Raw genomic sequence first — 18,654 nt, 5'->3', positions numbered from 1 at the left:
ACCGGGCCCGGCTCTTTACTCGGTCGTTTGATCTGTTAGAAATAGCAGCCGAACTGAATCTTTTAATTTATAATGTATTAAAAAAATATATAAAGGAAGAACGTATTAGGTAATGCGAAGTCTTACATGCACGGTGACTGAAAAGACAAAAAAAAAAAGAGAGAGAGAGAGAGGGGACCGTCATGTTTGGGACGCCTTTGACAATAGATTAGTTGGTCTGCTGGATCGGAGCTGACCTCGAACTAAATAATAATGTGCGTCATAGATTCCAGTCGAGTCGTTTCTGTTCTCCGACAATCCTTGCTTCGGAAATACGTTTCGATAAACTCTAAAATCCATGGCATGCATACATTAATAAAACAATGGGAAATCTGTGTGTGGCGGGGGTATTTATATTCAACCATCAACAACAGCAGAGAATTCTATCGTTAATAAGAACCCAGTAACACTTTAGCGATTTTGTAAAAAAATGTAACAAGAATGTTCGTCGCCAAAATTGTATTGTCCCATTTTTGGTTGGAATCTCTTGTCTTCATATCTTCTCTGTGTGCGCTCTCAATTACATCACATATTTTGACGGGATGGCACTCTCTCCCATCCTTCCCTTCTCTCAATGACATTCTTCCATCATCTTCTCAAACATCTGTAAAATGGCTTGTATCTCTTTCAAATTGTCATATGCGGAAAAATAATTTCTATATATTACGTTTATATATTTGTTTTGCACGATTTTTGATGTGAAATCGTGTGTGGCTCAACTGGCAAAATGACCATTCCTAAATACAACAATTTCTATATATGTTTTGGCAATCCAGTTAAAATGTAGGTGTATTTTTTTCTGAACATACAATATGTTCAGAAATATTTGTGAACAAACAGAAGAAAATGGCACTCAATGCTTTTGGTAGGAATTACATATATTATTTAATAACGGTTTGACTCAGCTCCGTACAACTTAAGGTTTCAAAGGCTCACACAATTAATGTGGCTCGTCAGATATTTGGAGAACAAGTTAGTGTTAAGATTATACACCTCACACTTGACTTTATGCTTTCTACACACACATACACACACACACAATGTACAAGCATTATTGTATAGTTAAGAAGTTTTGAGTTCAAAACCATTGTGTGGCACCTTCAGCAACTCTTCTACTTAACGTTGGGCTGCCCAATGCCTTGGGAGACAGAAACTGTATGGAAGCTCATTGTGTATATACATATATACATACATATATATATAAAACTATAATTATATATTATTTACAATAATATAGGTTCCATTTAAAGCAACTAAACCCAAACAAGTCAGTTAATTGTTTAGGTTTAATTACTTTAAATGGAGCATAGATTATTGTAAATAATATATAATTATAGTTAACGCGTAAAGCATGTCAGGCCACGGTTGTGGCCATTAGGCACAGGACAACAGGCCACGATCGTGACCCAGATAGATGCATTTAACTGATGGTCGTTTGTTGAGGTCTAATGTCACCCAAATGCTCCAATACCCCCCAGAATGCAAGAGGGCTAATAGTTCAACTAATGACTTTTCGGATGATGTAAAATTTGCCACCATTATATACTAAGAAGATATTTTAACTATTCTTTTGTTTTCCATGTGTGCACCGTTGTCTTATTTTCATAAAATGGGCTCAGCAGTCCATGCTATGTAAGTGCAAACCCCAGCGCTTTTGGGGTTAAAAAGGACCTGTGTATCACACTTCTCCATAATTCACAGCCTTCGGGTTTGTTTACAAATTTATAAATATATATTCGAGACTAAAATTATCTGTACGTACAGAGCTGTGTAAGCACAGATGCCAGGTTCAATTCCCAGTGGTTTACCTGTCTGTGTCTGCCCCCACCACACACACACATATATATACACATACACATATATATTCTTACATATATATATGTGTGTTTATGTGTATGTGCATATATATATATATATATATATATATATATATAGGCGCAGGAGTGTCTGTGTGGTAAGTAGCTTGCTGACCAACCACATGGTTCTGGGTTCAGTCCCACTGCGTGGCATCTTGGGCAAGTGTCTTCTGCTATAGCCCCGGGCCGACCAATGCCTTGTGAGTGGATTTGGTAGACGGAAACTGAAAGAAGCCTGTCGTATATATGTGTATATATATATATAAGTGTGTGTGTATATGTTTGTGTGTCTGTGTTTGTCCCCCTAGCATTGCTTGACAACCGATGCTGGTGTGTTTATGTCCCCGTCACTTAGCGGTTCGGCAAAAGAGACCGATAGAATAAGTACTAGGCTTACAAAGAATAAGTCCCGGGGTCGATTTGCTCGATTAAAGGCAGTGCTCCAGCATGGCCGCAGTCAAATGACTGAAACAAGTAAAGGAGAAAAGAGTAAAGAGTATATACATATACACACACACATATAAACACACACTCACACTGAGCGTGTGTGTGTGTGCGTGCAATTAAAACGTGTTGTCATTGTTCACTTTATCTGTTGTCGAAGTAAGTTTTTTCATCTGCATTTTTGTCCACATTTAATGACTCAGCACAAATTCTCTAGGGAAAAGTGATTGCGTCTGATCATTTAGAAGTTATGGCTCTGGTCTCTTTTTGTGTTTTATTGTTTCATGAGCCAAAATAGAAACACATTTCAACCAAAAATAATAACAATAATGATGATGATGATAATAATATTCCTTTCTACTATTGGCACAAGGCCTGAAATTTGGAGGGGAGGGGGATCAGTCGATTACATTGACCCCAGTGCGTAACTGGTACTTATTTCATCAACCCCAAAAGAATGAAAGGCAAAGTTGACCTTGGCAGAATTTGAACTCAGAACATAAAGACGGATGAAATACCACGAAGCATTTCGTAATAATAATAATAATAATAAGGGGTTTCAAATTTTGGCACAAGGCCAGCAATTTCAGGAGAAAGGTTAAGTCAATTACATTGACCCCAGTACTTTTGCTACCTATGGAGCAGAGGTCATTGACAATTTTCCTTTCCATTGTTTTTAACTCTGGACGGTCTTTTCTACTTCTCTCCAGACGGATCCCTGTGTCTTCAACTCTTCCACATTATCCTGCCTCTAATGTTTCCCTGAAGAATGGCCTTCCAGATTTTGTTGGTTTTGAATTGTCTTTGATGCTTCCGTAACTTTGCTTTTTACAAGGTAGGAGTGTTGGCCCTATACGAACTTGTTTTTACCCCTGGGAAAAAGTGGTCCACATTAGTCTCACCTCTATCGGCATTGGTGGGGGGAAGACTCCAAACAGGAGCTTGTGCTCTGCTGGGAAAGCTCTCAAGGTCATTGAAGCCTGCAAGCCCCCACACAACAAACAAGGACTTAACCTTATGGAGAGAGGCATGTGGACAATATAAAACTTGTAAGAACAGTAAAATGGCCCAAATGGATGGTTAAAATGGACAGAAAATCCAAGGAAATTTGCAGTAAGGATTGGTTATAAGAATTGCAGACAAAAATAATCTCTGACAAAACTGATTTGTATTTTTTTCTTTTCTCTTTTCAGGAATCTGTTGACAGTGTTTTTCACAAGGAAGAAATGGGTCATGGTTACTCCAGCCATGACTTACCAGCTGCTCACTACGCTCCCGACACGGGAGTTAGCTTTCTCTTAGATTCTCGTAAAGAAATATCAAACCAAGAAGCTGTACATATATCAGAGACCCCAGTTAGGCACCGCAAGTTGGGACCAATTACTCCTTCAAAAGACTGCTGCAAACCTGAAAATTCTACTGTTGATTCCGACATGAAATTGCTTCTGACCGACGAAAGATGGTTAGAAGCTGCCAGTGGTGGTGGGCACCAGTCCCAGGACGATGACTGCAGCATCAGTTCATGTCCACAATCATTCACATCATCGTTGGTGGGTAATTACAGCCCACGGTCACTGCGGGAACGAAACCTGGTGATTGAAAATGACACTGACCAATCTGAAAAGACCAGAAGTACAAATAAATCCCCAAATAAAGACAACCCATCACCAAAGAATCCTCACAATGACAAGGTTAATATTAGTAAAAACTTGAAAGAAAGCAGTGTTTTGCTGACTCCACCATCAGAAGAGGACTCTCCTTCCTCACCTTATCAACCTCTAATAAAAAAGACAAAATTGTTAGAAGTTGATTCTGACAAAGAGGACGATAGTTCCGGAAGTACAAAGAATTATTTGAACTATAACCTTAGAGAGTCTCCTGATGATGACAATGACAACAGCATCTTTAGTGAGTTATCATTCTCATCAAAGAGCTTGAGCCCTCCTTCCAGACGAGACTGGAGTTTGGATGACGAAGAGAAAGACTTGTTGTCGCCGCTCTGTCACTCAGCCAGTCTTGACCAATTTCCACAGCTCTTGCTGCGACGGTTACGCGAATGTAAAAGTGTCTCTCCAGAATCCAACAGATCGATAACATCAGATGATTGTCTCAGTCCAGACGGTCAAAGAGATGGAATCGTCCTCGAGCGCTGTGACAGCATCGACTCATCTATATTTGAGATAATTAACGATGTACCAAAACAAATTGAAAAAGATGAGGTTTTGCGATTCCACGGCATCGAGGACGAAATACAAGATTTAAATGATGAGATGGATGACTTAATGTCTGGTCTTTCTAATTTAAAATCTAAATGTTCAGGAATTAATCCTGAAAATCCTGAAGCAACGGACTTACAGAGACAGATGCTTCTATCTGAACAAGCATACACTGCTTTACAGAAAGCGCGGTCCCACTGTGCAAAGAGGCCTGGAAGTTTAACTCCAGATTCTTCAATAGGGGACTTGCAATCACCAATAGATAACTTTTTGTCTTGGGACATGACAGATTTCCAACTTGATGGTTTATCTTATGACAATGAATCCAATGTGATTGGAATCTTAAATGAGCAAAATTATGTGCCTTTTTCTGTGGACTCAGACAATAACTTTGACTTGTCTACACTCCAACATCAATTCCACAGTGATAATCAATTCTATTCAGCTACCGAAGGTGAGTGATGTATAATGCTGCCCTATTTTTCTTCTTTGCTCTCATTCGCCACACATTACTCGTATTTTAAATTGCTGTTGTTCATTTAATTAATGCCCTATCACAGAACAAAATGATCTCTCTTTATCTCTTCAAGGATTATATGACCTAATATATAAACTGTACAGATAATCAATTTCTCGTTTATCTTGGCATATTATTTTTAAGTGAGAGATGAGATTCTTTTCCAGCTGAAGACAACAATATGGTAACAAATTAGTTCCATAACATAATTACCAGTATTATCTCTTCATAGAGAATTCTAAAAAAAAATAATTATGTACGTATATATGTGTGTATATATATATATATATATATGTGTGCGTGTGTGTGTGTGTGTATGTATGTATTTACAGGAAGCAGTGAATAAACTGTCATCTAAATTACGCAAAAATGAAAATAACACTGGCATCTCATTTTAACAGAAATATTTACCAAAATTACATAAAAATATCTTAAAATACTAAAGAGTAAATTTTTTCAATAAAATTGCCCTTGGCTTCAGCCATGGCCTCCAGACAACTTTGGAATCTCCTGCAACACTTCTGGGTGGTCTCCTTGTTTAAGTTGGTGAATGCTGCCACAATCCCTGCCTTCAGTTCATCTTTGGTATTACAAGGGGTTTTGTTGGTCTCTCACTCAACTGTGCCCCACACATAATAATCAAGGGAGTTGCAGTCTGAGGAGTTAGGTGGCCAGATGTTAGGGGGTGATGTGGTCGCAGAAATTGTCTGACAGCCATGACTGGGTTCTCCTGCTTGTGTGGCATGGTACAGAGTCCTTTTGCCAGACATAGGGTCTTCCAGTGGCCACCCTTTTGACCCAGGGGCAGCACTACTTCCCCCAGGCACTTGATGTAGGTCTCTGTACAATCAAAGACACTTGTTCAAGGTCCTACACAGTGACATGGAACCTGACACCACCTGATAATGAAGTGACCTCCATGTCCACATCAAAGCCATGCTTGATTAAGAGTTAAATGTCTTTGCTGAAGACACCACAGTCGCTGTGGAGGAGGAGAAATGATTGAGCATTAAATAACCCAACCAGCTTTCATATTCATTTATACTTTAAGTTCGGTCTGACATTTAAATTCATTATTCATAATTCAGAGATATATATACAGACACAGTAATTAAATGTTGGACTGCTGTGAACTGGGAAGTCGTCCTAACCACCTCACTCTGCAATGTGACAACACCATTTTTATTGCTTCACCTGAAAAAAATGAATATTAAAGATTATTACCACACCTATTTTTCAGTTGAGTTGAAGTGCTTATGTAGGACATGCAAGCTAATTTATTCCACTCAAATTGTATTTGTTGTACAAAATAATTAGCATAATACAAAGTGTAATTCAGTCATTGTGTAATGATTAAAGTCATTGTGTAATGATTAAAGTATAATGATTTAAGGCATGAGTATTAGCAAGGAAATTGCACAATATGGGTTGAACAAAGTTCATAGTTTTATTTTGTTATATTAAAAGTCATGTAAAAATCATACCAAAACTGACCTCGTCTGTGCTGGTGTCACATGAAAAGCACTCGGTCCACTCTACGGAATGGCTGATGTTAGGAAGGGCATCCAACTGTAAAAAACCCTGCCGAAACAGACACCATAACCTAGTGTGGTCTTCTAACTGGCTGGCCCCTGTCAAACCGTCCAACGCCGGCCAGCACGGAATACAGGCATTAAGTGATGATGATGATGATAAATTGATGCAAGACAGCAAGCTGACAGAATTGTTAGCATACCAGGCAAAATGCTTAGCGGCATTTCATCCATTTTACATTCTGAGTTCAAATTCCTCCAGGGTTGACTTTTATATATATACATACATACATATGTTTGTGTGTATATATTTATATATATATATATATGCATATACAACAAGTTTCTTCTTTTTCCTTCTACCAAATCCACTCCCAAGGCTTTGGTTGGCTTGGAGTTCTAGTAGAAGACAGTTGCTCAAGATGTCATGCAGAGCCATTGGACCCCACAAGAGTATAATGGTTTGAAAGCAAGCTTCTTAACCACACAACCATGCATGAGGATACACCACACCTGTGCCTTTACCACACCTGCGCCTATACTACACCTGTACCTATACCACACCTGCGTCTATCTAGCTTGTTAATAAAGTTGAAACGGTTCAGTTATTAAAACCTGCCACACATCAGTACCAACCTACCCACACATACGTGTGTACTTGTTTTCACTTCTTTCTTTCTTGATTTAACAATCCTTACACTGAACTGAAGTCTTCAGTCAATGCTTCTATTGAATATCTTTGAGACAGGAGTGAATGTCGCGTACTCTTTTGCCATTGTTCTTCCTTACTTCTCTTCACCACTTGCTCACCCCAGAAGAATCAAAATGCACATGAATGCACAAACACAATAACATGTTTACAAGTTATATATATATATATAGATTTATGACTGCTTGTCAGTTTTAGCTCAGTCAGTTTGGCCTTGTTTAGCTACCGCTGACCTTCAGCTGAAATTCTATTGGCTAAAAATTACAACTGCAGAAGAAAAACTACCAAAACTGCTTAAATATATTTAGATTGGGTAAAAAAGGAGGCGAGCTGGCAGACACGTTAGCACGCCGGACGAAATGCTTAGTGGTATTTCATCTGTCGTTAAGTTCTGAGTTCAAATTCTGCTGAGGTCGACTTTGCCTTTCATCCTTTCGGGGTTGATAAGTTAAGTAATTAAGATGTAATCGACTAATCCTTTTGTCTGTCCTTGTTTGTCCCCTCTATGTTTAGCCCCTTCTGGGCAATAAAGAAATATATATTTAGATTGGGTAAAACCTGCTTGAAGTTGTTAGAAAATCTAGGAAAAACTAAAGTCTTCAGAGAAGAAGCCACCTCACCCTTGTGCAAATGTTTTGGCCCTTAATTCCTTATGCTCTAAGGGAACCAGGCTGGGCTGCATCCTGGTCATCACTTCCTGGTACTCCTCTGCTGCTACTTGTCTGCATTGCAACCTTCCTGGAAAGTTAAGGTGCCCTAAAGCTATGTTACAATCGGTACCAAGACCTAAATCTACCTTGGCAGAGACGAAACACATGAAAGATTTCAGCCAATCAGATTGCTTACTTTTTTGGCACATTTGGCAATCTTGTGAACGAGCATCTAAGCTTCTTTTGTATTATAGAAATAACTGTTCTAACATGTCTTTAAAAGTTATTTTCTGTTAGCCTTGGCTGAGAAATGGAATCTGAGACTTACCTTCAGATGAGTTGCACTGCACCTGAGCACTGTATACAATAAGTTCATTATTATTATTGTTATTTTAATCGTCATCATTTTAACATCTACTTTTCCATGCTTGCATGGATCAGATGAAGTTTGTTGAGGTAATATTTTTTGATGGCCAGATACCTACCCCCATAGCCAAACAGGTTCTTGCAGAATATTGGAAGTAAATGACACTGCTTGTATAACAGTGATACTCATTTACAACTTTTAAACAATGACAAGGCAAAGAGACATAAACACAGACAGACAGCCATACACACACACACACACATACATACATACATGCAATGGACCTCTTTCAGTTTCCATCTATCAAATCTACTAACAAGGCTTTGATTGGCCCAAAGCTATAATAGAAGACATGTGCCCAAGGAACCATACAGTGGGACTGAACCCAGTATGCTATGGCTGGTTAACAAACTCGTTAACCACACATCCACATTTGCACCTGACTTCTCGTACATTCTCTATTGTTCTCACCTATTTGACAGTTTGCCATTAAATACTATGAAAGAACACACCACAGACACATACATACTTCCTACCTCAATCTCTCACTGAACAGATAAGGTGAACATTTCAACTACAGATGTTTTCACTGTCACATATACATATTAAGCAGTGAGCACGTACATGCACCCACTTCTGTTTTTTTTCTTAAAGTATTTAGCTGTTGCTTTTGTTGGTAATTTTGTCTGATCTGCTGTAGTCAGGAACCATTAATTAAACTGTTGGAAAAATATGCTTTGCAGCATTTGTTTTCGCTCAAGGCTGTGAGCTGGCAGAAACGGTAGCATGCCGGGCGAAATGCTTTGCAGCATTTCGTTCTGAGTTCAAATTCCATTGAGGTTGACTTTGCCTTTCATCCATTGAAGGTCGATGAAATAACTACCAGTTGTACTCTGCGGGGTCGATGTAAACGAATTACCCCCCATCTCCTACCTGTAATTACCAGACAGGTACAGAAATTTGAAATCAGTATTTGTTTTGGCTCTTTAATTTCTAGGTTCAAATCTTGCCAAGGTCAACTTCACCTATTGACCCTCCAGTCAAATACTGTTTGGTGGGGTGGGATCATGTTAACCCTTTTGGTACCATATTTTATTTTGAGAGTCTCTGTGTTTCTTTCAATTAATTTTAAGCATAACAAAGAATTTAGTAAAATAACTTAGTTATCATTAAGCTAGTGTTATGAACATAAATTATGACTAAAGTTTGGTGGAAGATTTTAATTCAGAACTTATGAAAACAAGCCATTTCTACTACAGAGCCAGAAGCGGTTTCAGCCGGGTTGGTAACAAAAGGGTTAAGAATTGTTTCTCTATTATATATTTTAACCCTTTTGTTACCATATTTCTGTTGAGATGTTCTGTGTTTCTTTCAATTAATTTTAAATATAACAAAGAATTTAGTAAAATAACTTAGTTATCATTAAGCTAGTGTTAGGAACATAAATTGTGACTAAGGTTTGGTGGAGGATTCAGAACTTATGAAAACAAGATACTAGTACTACAGAGCCAGAACCGGTATGGGATGGGTTAATCAACTAACACCTTGGTTCAAATTTCTGGTCTTGTGCTTTTTTTAGAAATTATTCTTAAATAAAATGGAGGAGGGGGCGAGGTGGATAGATTATTATCATTATTATTATTATTATTATTATTATTATTATTATTATTATTATTATTATTATCATTATTATAAATGTTACCACAAAGAAAGTTATTTTTCGTTTCTGGGCCTCTCCATATTTATATCTGTAACATTATAGCACATGTTGATATGGTAATTACAAGCTGCTGCTTGGCATCTCAGACATTCTGATTCTTCACACATGCTGCTGTCTCACTCATGCTGTTGCCAATCTTGTACAAGTGCTTCACTCATGTCAGTACTTCACTCATGTCAGTGTTCCACTCATGATGGAGCCTCACTCATGCTAGTGCCTCAATCATTCTGCTTCCTCACTCATACTGGTTCCACAATAAAACACACCCAGTACAGTCCATAAAATCATTGGCAAACAGGTGAAGAAAGCGTCAGATCCGAGAAAACCTTTAGCCTTGCCTCACCAAGGACATGACAGCATCTTTAGTTTTGGCATCACAGAAAAATGCCCCCAGTACACACTTTAGAAGGGTTCGGTGTTAGGAAGAGCATCCAGCCATAAAAACTAACACAAAATGATAAATCATACAAGCATGGCCTAGATGTCCCCTTTTGTCTATGAAAATTGTGTATTCAGATAAAAACTGGCTCAGACTGTGATCGCATATCCAACCATGCCATTATGGAAAGCTGACATAAAATGCTGATCAACTCCCATAATAAAGTTAGTGGTTTACTAACCTGTTTGATCAGGTTCAATCAAGCCACCATCAGCCATTGTATAAGAACTAACTTGTTTATTTAGTAAAAAAAACTCTTGCTAACTTTATACAATACTAGCAGTATCGCCCGGCGTTGCTCAGGTTTGTTTCGACCCTTTAGAATTGGAATTTTTGAAAAGTAAAAATTTTGCATTATGTAGCTTGTTATTCTCTTTAAGGGAACATTTTTCTGGTTGAAATACACCGAAAAATGGCGACACAGCAGTAAAAAAATCGTTAAAAATAGGTATTTTCATAGAAAAAAGCACTTTTTTGATGTAAATAATTTTTGGTCCTAACATGATCTGATTTGAATTTTTCTTCTACGGAATGAAGAGCAAGCCTTCTTCTATCATACTCTCAATTTTGGTCAACTTGCGCCACAGTGTCTTAGAGGAGATAGTGTTGGTTGAAGGCTACCAAACTTGCCATACACAGACAACTTCAGCTTTATATAGAGAGAGATAAATATATCTTGTAGATATAGGCATATTTAGCTTACCCTTTCTGATGCTAAGCTGTTTAGTTCTATTCATGTAGTGAGAAAACTAACTAACTTCAATGTAAGCAGAAATGATGATCATGGCTGTACATCCAAAAAATACACCCACATAAATACATCCATGTGCATACATTCACAGTAAATACCCATCAGTATTTTGCCACATCATTATTTTCCCTATTGTTTTCCCATTTTCCATGTTACCCCACATTCATGTATATTTGAGTTGTGTTTTTACAAAATTGCTGACCCAGTCTCTCCAACCTTTTTTTTCCTTCTTGTTTTCAGGCCGTTTTAATGAAACTACAAACAAAACTCTCCCCTAAGTTAAGCAAAAACATTTTAGGGGTTTCAGTTGCCTTCGATAGCTTCCTTTTTTTTCTTTTATTCTCACATTTGGGGAAAACTTCTTTTTTTTTCACTTAATATTTCCTTGTTTGACTCTTTTATTTCTTTAGTTTAGTCTTCTTCACCAAACTTTTGCATGCAACACTCTTCAGGTTATGGAGGCAAAAATAACCCACCATTCCTTACATTTGCTTCTTACTTTAATCATTTCCATAGCAACCTGTCTGAGACCATTCCTGGTTTCATGATACAAACTTCCTGTTTCAAAGTGACCTAGATTAAAACTTTCCTTCAAAATTCCAAATTTATGTTCAAGACACCAGTTTAACCCTTTCGATACCAACATGGCTGAAACCGGATCTGGCTCTGTGGTACTAATGTCTTGTTTTTACAAGTTTTGAATTAAAATCTTCCACCAAACCTTAGTCACAATTTATCTTCCTAACACTAGCTGAATGATGACTAAGTTATTTTACTAAATTCTTTGTTATATTTAAAAGCAATTGAAAGAAACTGAGAGCATCTCAACAGAAATATGGTAACGAAAGGGTTAAAACACATGACTTGTATAGTTTCATGAGAAATATGCTTTGCAGAAGTTTAGCCCTTTTGATACCAACCCGGCTGAAACCACAATCTTACAATCATGCCTCCTACACCCTGACCCTTTTAATACCAACCAGGCTGAAACCAGCTCTGGCTCTCTGTAGTACAAATGTCCTGTTTCCAAAAAGTTTTGTATTAAATTCTTCCACCAAATCTTAGTCACAATTTATGTTCCTAACACTAGCTTAATGATAATACTAAGTTGTTTTACTAAATCCTTTGTTATATTTAAAATTAATTGAAAGAAACTCAGAGCATCTAAAAATAAATACGGTAATGATAGGGTTAATAAGGACAAGATTATTTTACTAAATTCTTCGTGATTTTCTAATTAAAACAAAGGCTGTGCATTTCAATAGGAATTTGGTAAAGAAGGGGGTTAATATGCAGCATTATCAGACTACTTGTTGCAGTTGTGTTTTTTAATTCATTTTTACTTCCTTTTTTTTTTCCATACTAGCATGGGTTAGATGAATAGATTATTGAGGCAAAGTCTTAAAGCTGGATGTCTTTCCTTTCACTCACCTTTACCTGATTTTTCAGGTAAAAGAACTCTTATTCCTCATGTCTTTGAAGGTGCAAAGCTAGCTGATGGAGGAAATGGCAGTGTCGCTACTCGTAGGTCAGCAGTTTTCAGAGAAGTACACACGTGAACAAACACACGTGCATGTGTTCGTGCACATGCACACATACACACACACGTGTGTGGGTGTTATATGTGTGTATGAATATATATATATATGTAGGTTGGGTTATAGAAACATAAAACAGAACTCAAAACAGGACTGTATGTATTGTTTTCTATTTTTACATCGGCAGAATTCAATGAAAGGTTAATAGCATTTGTCAAACTTTATGAGACCAGTTTGGTAAGTGCCCTGCACAGAACTCACTTTGTAACTTCTGCCATGTAATATATGAATACAAGGCGGCGACCTGGCAGAAACGCTAGCATGCTGGGCGAAATGCTTAGTGGTGGTATTTCATCTGTCTTTACGTTCTGAGTTCAAATTCCGCCGAGGTCGGCTTTGCCTTTCATCCTTTCAAGGTCGATAAATTAAGTACCAGTTGCATATTGGGGTTGATCTGATTGACTGGACCCCTCCCCAAAAATTTCAGGCCTTGTGCCTAGAGTAGAAAAGAATATAGTGGTAAGGAACTCTGAAGAGAGCTGAAGAATCTCCCCAATCTCAGGCAAGTGTTTCAGCCCTTAACCTCTGATACTCTAAGGGGTTCAGGCTGCATTCAGGTCATGACTCCTGGGTACTCCTCTGCTGACATTTTTTAGCCTCTTGGGTATCAGAGGCTTGTTCATACACAATGGGCTTCTTTCAGTTTCTGTCTGCCAAATCCATTCACAAGGCTTTAGTCTGCCTGGGGCTATAGTAGAAAACATTTGCCCAAGGTGCCAGATAGAGAGACTGATCCTGAAACCATATAATTACTACTACTACTACTACTACTACTACTACTACGAGCTGGCCAAGTCATTAGCACACCAGGTGAAATGCTTAGTGGTATTTCATCTGCCATTACGTTCTGAGTTCAAATTCTGCCAAGGTCGACTTTGCCTTTCATCCTTTCGGGGTCAATAAATTAAGTACCAGTTACACACTGGGGTCTATATAATCGACTTAATCCATTTGTCTGTCCTTGTTTGTCCTCTCTGTGTTTAGCCCCTGTGGATAGTAAAGAAATAGGTACCTGTGTCTGTCTACACGTTCTGAGTTCCAATTCTGCCAAGGTCAACTTTGACTTTCATTCTTTTGGAGTTAATAAAATGAGTACCAGTTGTGCACTGGGGCTGATGCAATTGACTTACCCCCATCCCACAAAATTTCAGGCCTTGTGCCTTTAGTAGAAAGGATTATTATTATCATCGCCCTCCTTCTCTGTCAAATGCACTTTTCTTCAAGTTGTTGCATGAACAGATGGTGAAGTACATGAGATTCTATGATACTTTGCAAAAACTATTTCTCTGTTCGGCACAATTTAAAAAAAGGCATTTGCTGCTGGTAGTAGACTTATGGTACTGTAGGCAGAGCAATGATTCTCAAACTATCGAATACCAGCCCCACTCACACAAAATATTAGCAAATTATTTGGCACCCTCTCCGCCCTTTATTAATAACAAACCTGGTGTTTGCCATCATGGAATTCTTCTTTCTTCATTATGCTGGTGAATAAGTTTAAAAACCTGGAAACCATTTTCATTTTATGGCCATATTTGTTCGTCCACCTCCCTTTTAATAATCTTCACAGCTCCCTAAAACCTTCGCATGAGAAAAACTGCTCTAAAGGATATATTTCTTTGTTCGGTGATGGTTTATTATTAAAATTTGAAGGTGGCAAGCTGGCAGACACGTTAGCACACCGGACGAAATGCTTAGCGGTATTTCGTCTGTCTTTACGTTCTGAGTTCAAGTTCTGCTGAGGTCAACTTTGCCTTTCATCCTTTCGGGGTCGATTAAATAAGTACCAGTTACGCACTGGGGTCGATATAATCGACTTAATCCGTTTGTCTGTCCTTGTTTGTCCTTTCTGTGTTTAGCCCCTTGTGGGTAGTAAAGAAATAGGTATTTCGTCTTGCTTTATGTTCTGAGTTCAAATTCCGCCAAGGTCAAATTTGCCTTTCATCCTTTTGGGGATCGATAAATTAAGTACCAGTTGCGTACTGGGGTCGATCTAATTGACTGGCCCCCCTCCCTAAAAATTCCAAACCTTGTGCCTAGAGTAGAAAAGATTAAAAATTGCTTTGTAGCCATGTTTGCTGTTGGGGGTCTTTGTAAAACTTGTCTTTTGCATGAACACATGGCTTATCCTGCAGATTATTTCTTTGGCATATTTTCAGGATTTATTATGGGGTTTGCATTGAAAATAAACTCTGATTGTAATTATTTATAATATAAATTTATAATTATTTTTTTAATAAAAGTTTTTGTGCAAAAAAAAATGGAGAAAAAAATTCCCAGTTAAAAACAGTTTTAGAAAATGACAACCTGTGTTTTGATAAGAACTTTGAATTGTTTCATATTATTAACGAATAAAAGAAATTATTTATACAACAGAAGGTTATCTTAATTATTTTCTTCATAAATATTGATGTTAATTATTATTATAATAGGTGGAAAGCTGGCAGAATTGTTAGCATGCCAGGCAAAAGGCTTGGCAGCGTTTTGTCCAATTTTTACATTCTGAGTTCAAATGCTACCAAGGTTGACTTTGTCTTTCATCCTATTGGGTGGCGGGTCGATAAAATAAGTACAAGTTGAGCACTGGTGTTGATCTAATCAACTTACCCCCACCCCTTGAAATTGTTGGCCCTTGTGCCAAAATTTGAAACCAACATTAATTATAATATATATAAGGGCAGGAGTGGCTGTGTGGTAAGTAGTTTGCTAACCAACCACATGGTTCCGGGTTCAGTCCCACTGCGTGGCATCTTGGGCAAGTGTCTTCTACTATAGCCTCGGGCCGACCAATGCCTTGTGAGTGGATTTGGTAGACGGAAACTGAAAGAAGCCTGTCGTATATATGTATATATGTATGTGTGTATGTGTCTGTGTTTGTCCCCCCAACATCGCTTGACAATCGATGCTGGTGTGTTTACGTCCCCGTCACTTAGCGGTTCGGCAAAAGAGACCGATAGAATAAGTACTGGGCTTACAAAGAATAAGTCCCAGGGTCAAGTTGCTCGACTAAAGGCGGTGCTCCAGCATGGCCACAGTCAAATGACTGAAACATGTAAAAGAGTATATAAAAGGCACCATTCGAGCGTGATCGTTACCAGCGTCGCCTTACTGGCACCTGTGCCGGTGGCATGTGTAAAAAGATTCGAGCGAGGTTGTTGCCAGTACTGCCTGACTGGCCCCCCATGCCGGTGGCACGTAAAAAGCACCCACTACACTCTCAGAGTGGTTGGCGTTAGGAAGGGCATCCAGCTGTAGAAACTCTGCCAAATCAAGATTGGAGCTTGGTGCAGCCATCTGCTTCAAAATCGTCCAACCCATGCTAGCATGGAAAGTGGACGTTAAACGATGATGATGATGATAAGGATACACATCATAGAATAACAGAATGGAATAAGCAGAGCAAGAGCACACGTGAAGAGGGAAAGTGTTGCTGAGGAGGTCACAGATGTGTGACGAAAGATTTCAGGACAATGGACATGAGTTAGAATAAGAACAATAATAAACAAGTGAAGAATGAGTATATAGTGCGTGTGTTCATTTGACCCAAAAAAAAAAGGCCATCCTGAAATACAATATCTGTTTCAACACACGACTTGGCATCAAGAATCTTGCAACATAAATTCATAAATGTATGTATGTATATAAATAGCAACTTAACATTTATCAGTTGTGATTCCTGATATGTTGAAATGTTTGACTAATACCATCTAGATCATTGGCAGCCTGGCATATTCCAGTTACTGGCACCAAAAGCACTGCTGGAAATGGCAAGTGAAATTACTGATATTTCGTGAGAATTTATTGTTTTGTTTTTATTTCAATGGCATAGGTGTGGTTGTGTGGTAAAAAGTTCACTTCACAACCACATGGTTTTGGGTTCAGTCCCACTGTGTGACGCCTTGAGCAACTTTTATTGTTGTAACAACTGGAGTTCATCTTCAGGGATTTGTAAGTTCACAGATATTTAGAATTTAGTGTTTGCTTGCTTTTCTTTTTCTCTTTTTTGTTTGATGGTGGTGGTCATGTTTTTGTAAATCATTTATGGCTTCACATTTTACAGGAACAGCAGATGATACAATCATCATAAACGTAGGTCCCCGAAAAAATATCCAAGAGTATGCCAAAAGTCAATGGTGTGGGGAAACTCCAGAAGCTCAAAGATATCTCGATGTAAGTATTTATGTTGTTGTTATTATTATTAAGGCGGTGAGCTGGCAGAATCAACAATAACGACTCTTCATTTTCTTCACCGCTTTGGCTGATTCTTTAACGGATACTCTTTTACTCTTTTACTTGTTTCAGTCATTTGACTGCGGCCATGCTGGAGCACCGCCTTTAGTCGAGCAAATCGACTCCAGGACTTATTCTTTGTAACCCCAGTACTTATTCAATCGGTCTCTTTTGCCAAACCGCTAAGTGACGGGGACGTAAACACACCAGCATCGGTTGTCAAGCAATGCTAGGGGGACAAACACAGACACACAAACACACACACACTCACTCATATATACATATATACGACAGGCTTCTTTCAGTTTCTGTCTACCAAATCCACTCACAAGGCATTGGTCGGCCCGGGACTATAGCAGAAGACACTTGCCCAAGGTGCCACGCAGTGGGACTGAACCCGGAACCATGTGGTTGGTTAGCAAGCTACTTACCACACAGCCACTCCTGTTGATATTTGAACAGAAACTTAGTGACATGCAAAGTTAGTTTGAAGCACAGCCGTCCTTCAGTGGTTTGTGGAGGAATCTGTAAAGAGGTTTTCTTCTGACGAGTTCCTTTCTGCCTCGTACTATCCTGTCTGCTGCTAACTGCTACTTTCTGCCAAGGTGTTAGATTCTTTCCATACAAAAGCAAAATAGCTCAAATAGCCATTTTGCCCCACATGTTCTCAACTGATCAGAAATAGGTTTTGGAATGGTTCACTAAGCAGCAAATTCCAGCCAATGAAACACTAGGATTAAATCATGTGACTGTTCAAGATGTAGATGTTTACAATTGCAAAAGAATTTGCAATTTGTAACTGACTGCTGCCAAAAATATTGGTTTCAAATTTTGGCACAAGGCCAGCAATTTCAGGGGAGGCTTTGCTGCCAAAAATATTACCTTGCTTAGAAACAGGTGAAGGTTGCTGACAGGGAGAACACCTGACCATAGAAATTATTACAGCTACATATTTCAGACTAGCTTATTTAAGACTAACGATATCTTCTTATTTAAGGCCCTATTACATCACAATATTCAAGGCTATAATGTATCTTATTATTTAAACATTTCATGCAAATTTTAAGTGGGTGTTATATCTAAATATTTATAACTCTATTACATGCAACAAAACCTTCATAGACTGGAAACTCCTAAACCACTGTAAGCTAAGAAACCAAGACTCCTCTACACAAGTTTAACATTACAAGAACTAAAATTTCAATGAAGGACGACTTAAAATCACAAGGACACAAGATACAAAAGATTCTGTCTACAAGCACATCATACATGTGCACCCATCTTCAGCAGCCTAATGGATATCATTATGGTTTTGACACCTGTGCAGTACTGTTCAATTTAATGGTCTCAAGAGGCATTAAAAACATACATTCTGTCTGAAGATTTATAGAATTTATGAGAAGCAGAAGTGAAACATAATCACAATATATCTAAGACAGTCATCATCATCATCATCATCGTTCAAAGTCCGTTCTCCATGCTAGCATGGGTTGGACAGTTCGACCGGGGATGTGAGAAGCCAGAAGGCTGCACCAGGCTCCAGTCTTATCTGGCAATGTTTCTACAGCTGGATACCCTTCCTAACG

General features: G+C 38.4%; 1 protein-coding gene across 1 annotated transcript in view; it reads left to right on the top strand.

Annotated features, from left to right (window-relative positions):
- Nucleotides 1–18,654, top strand: part of LOC115224091 — a 69,643-nt gene that overhangs the window by 42,170 nt on the left and 8,819 nt on the right. The window contains exons 4-5 of the mRNA XM_036513107.1: nt 3,533–5,009; nt 16,899–17,008. Of these exons, the coding sequence (XP_036369000.1) occupies nt 3,533–5,009; nt 16,899–17,008 (1,587 nt within the window). The remainder of the gene's footprint in view (nt 1–3,532; nt 5,010–16,898; nt 17,009–18,654) is intronic.

The sequence above is a fragment of the Octopus sinensis genome, linkage group LG24, assembly GCF_006345805.1.
Source record: "Octopus sinensis linkage group LG24, ASM634580v1, whole genome shotgun sequence".
Taxonomy (NCBI): domain Eukaryota; kingdom Metazoa; phylum Mollusca; class Cephalopoda; order Octopoda; family Octopodidae; genus Octopus; species Octopus sinensis.
This window is presented reverse-complemented; position numbering and strand designations above follow the sequence as displayed.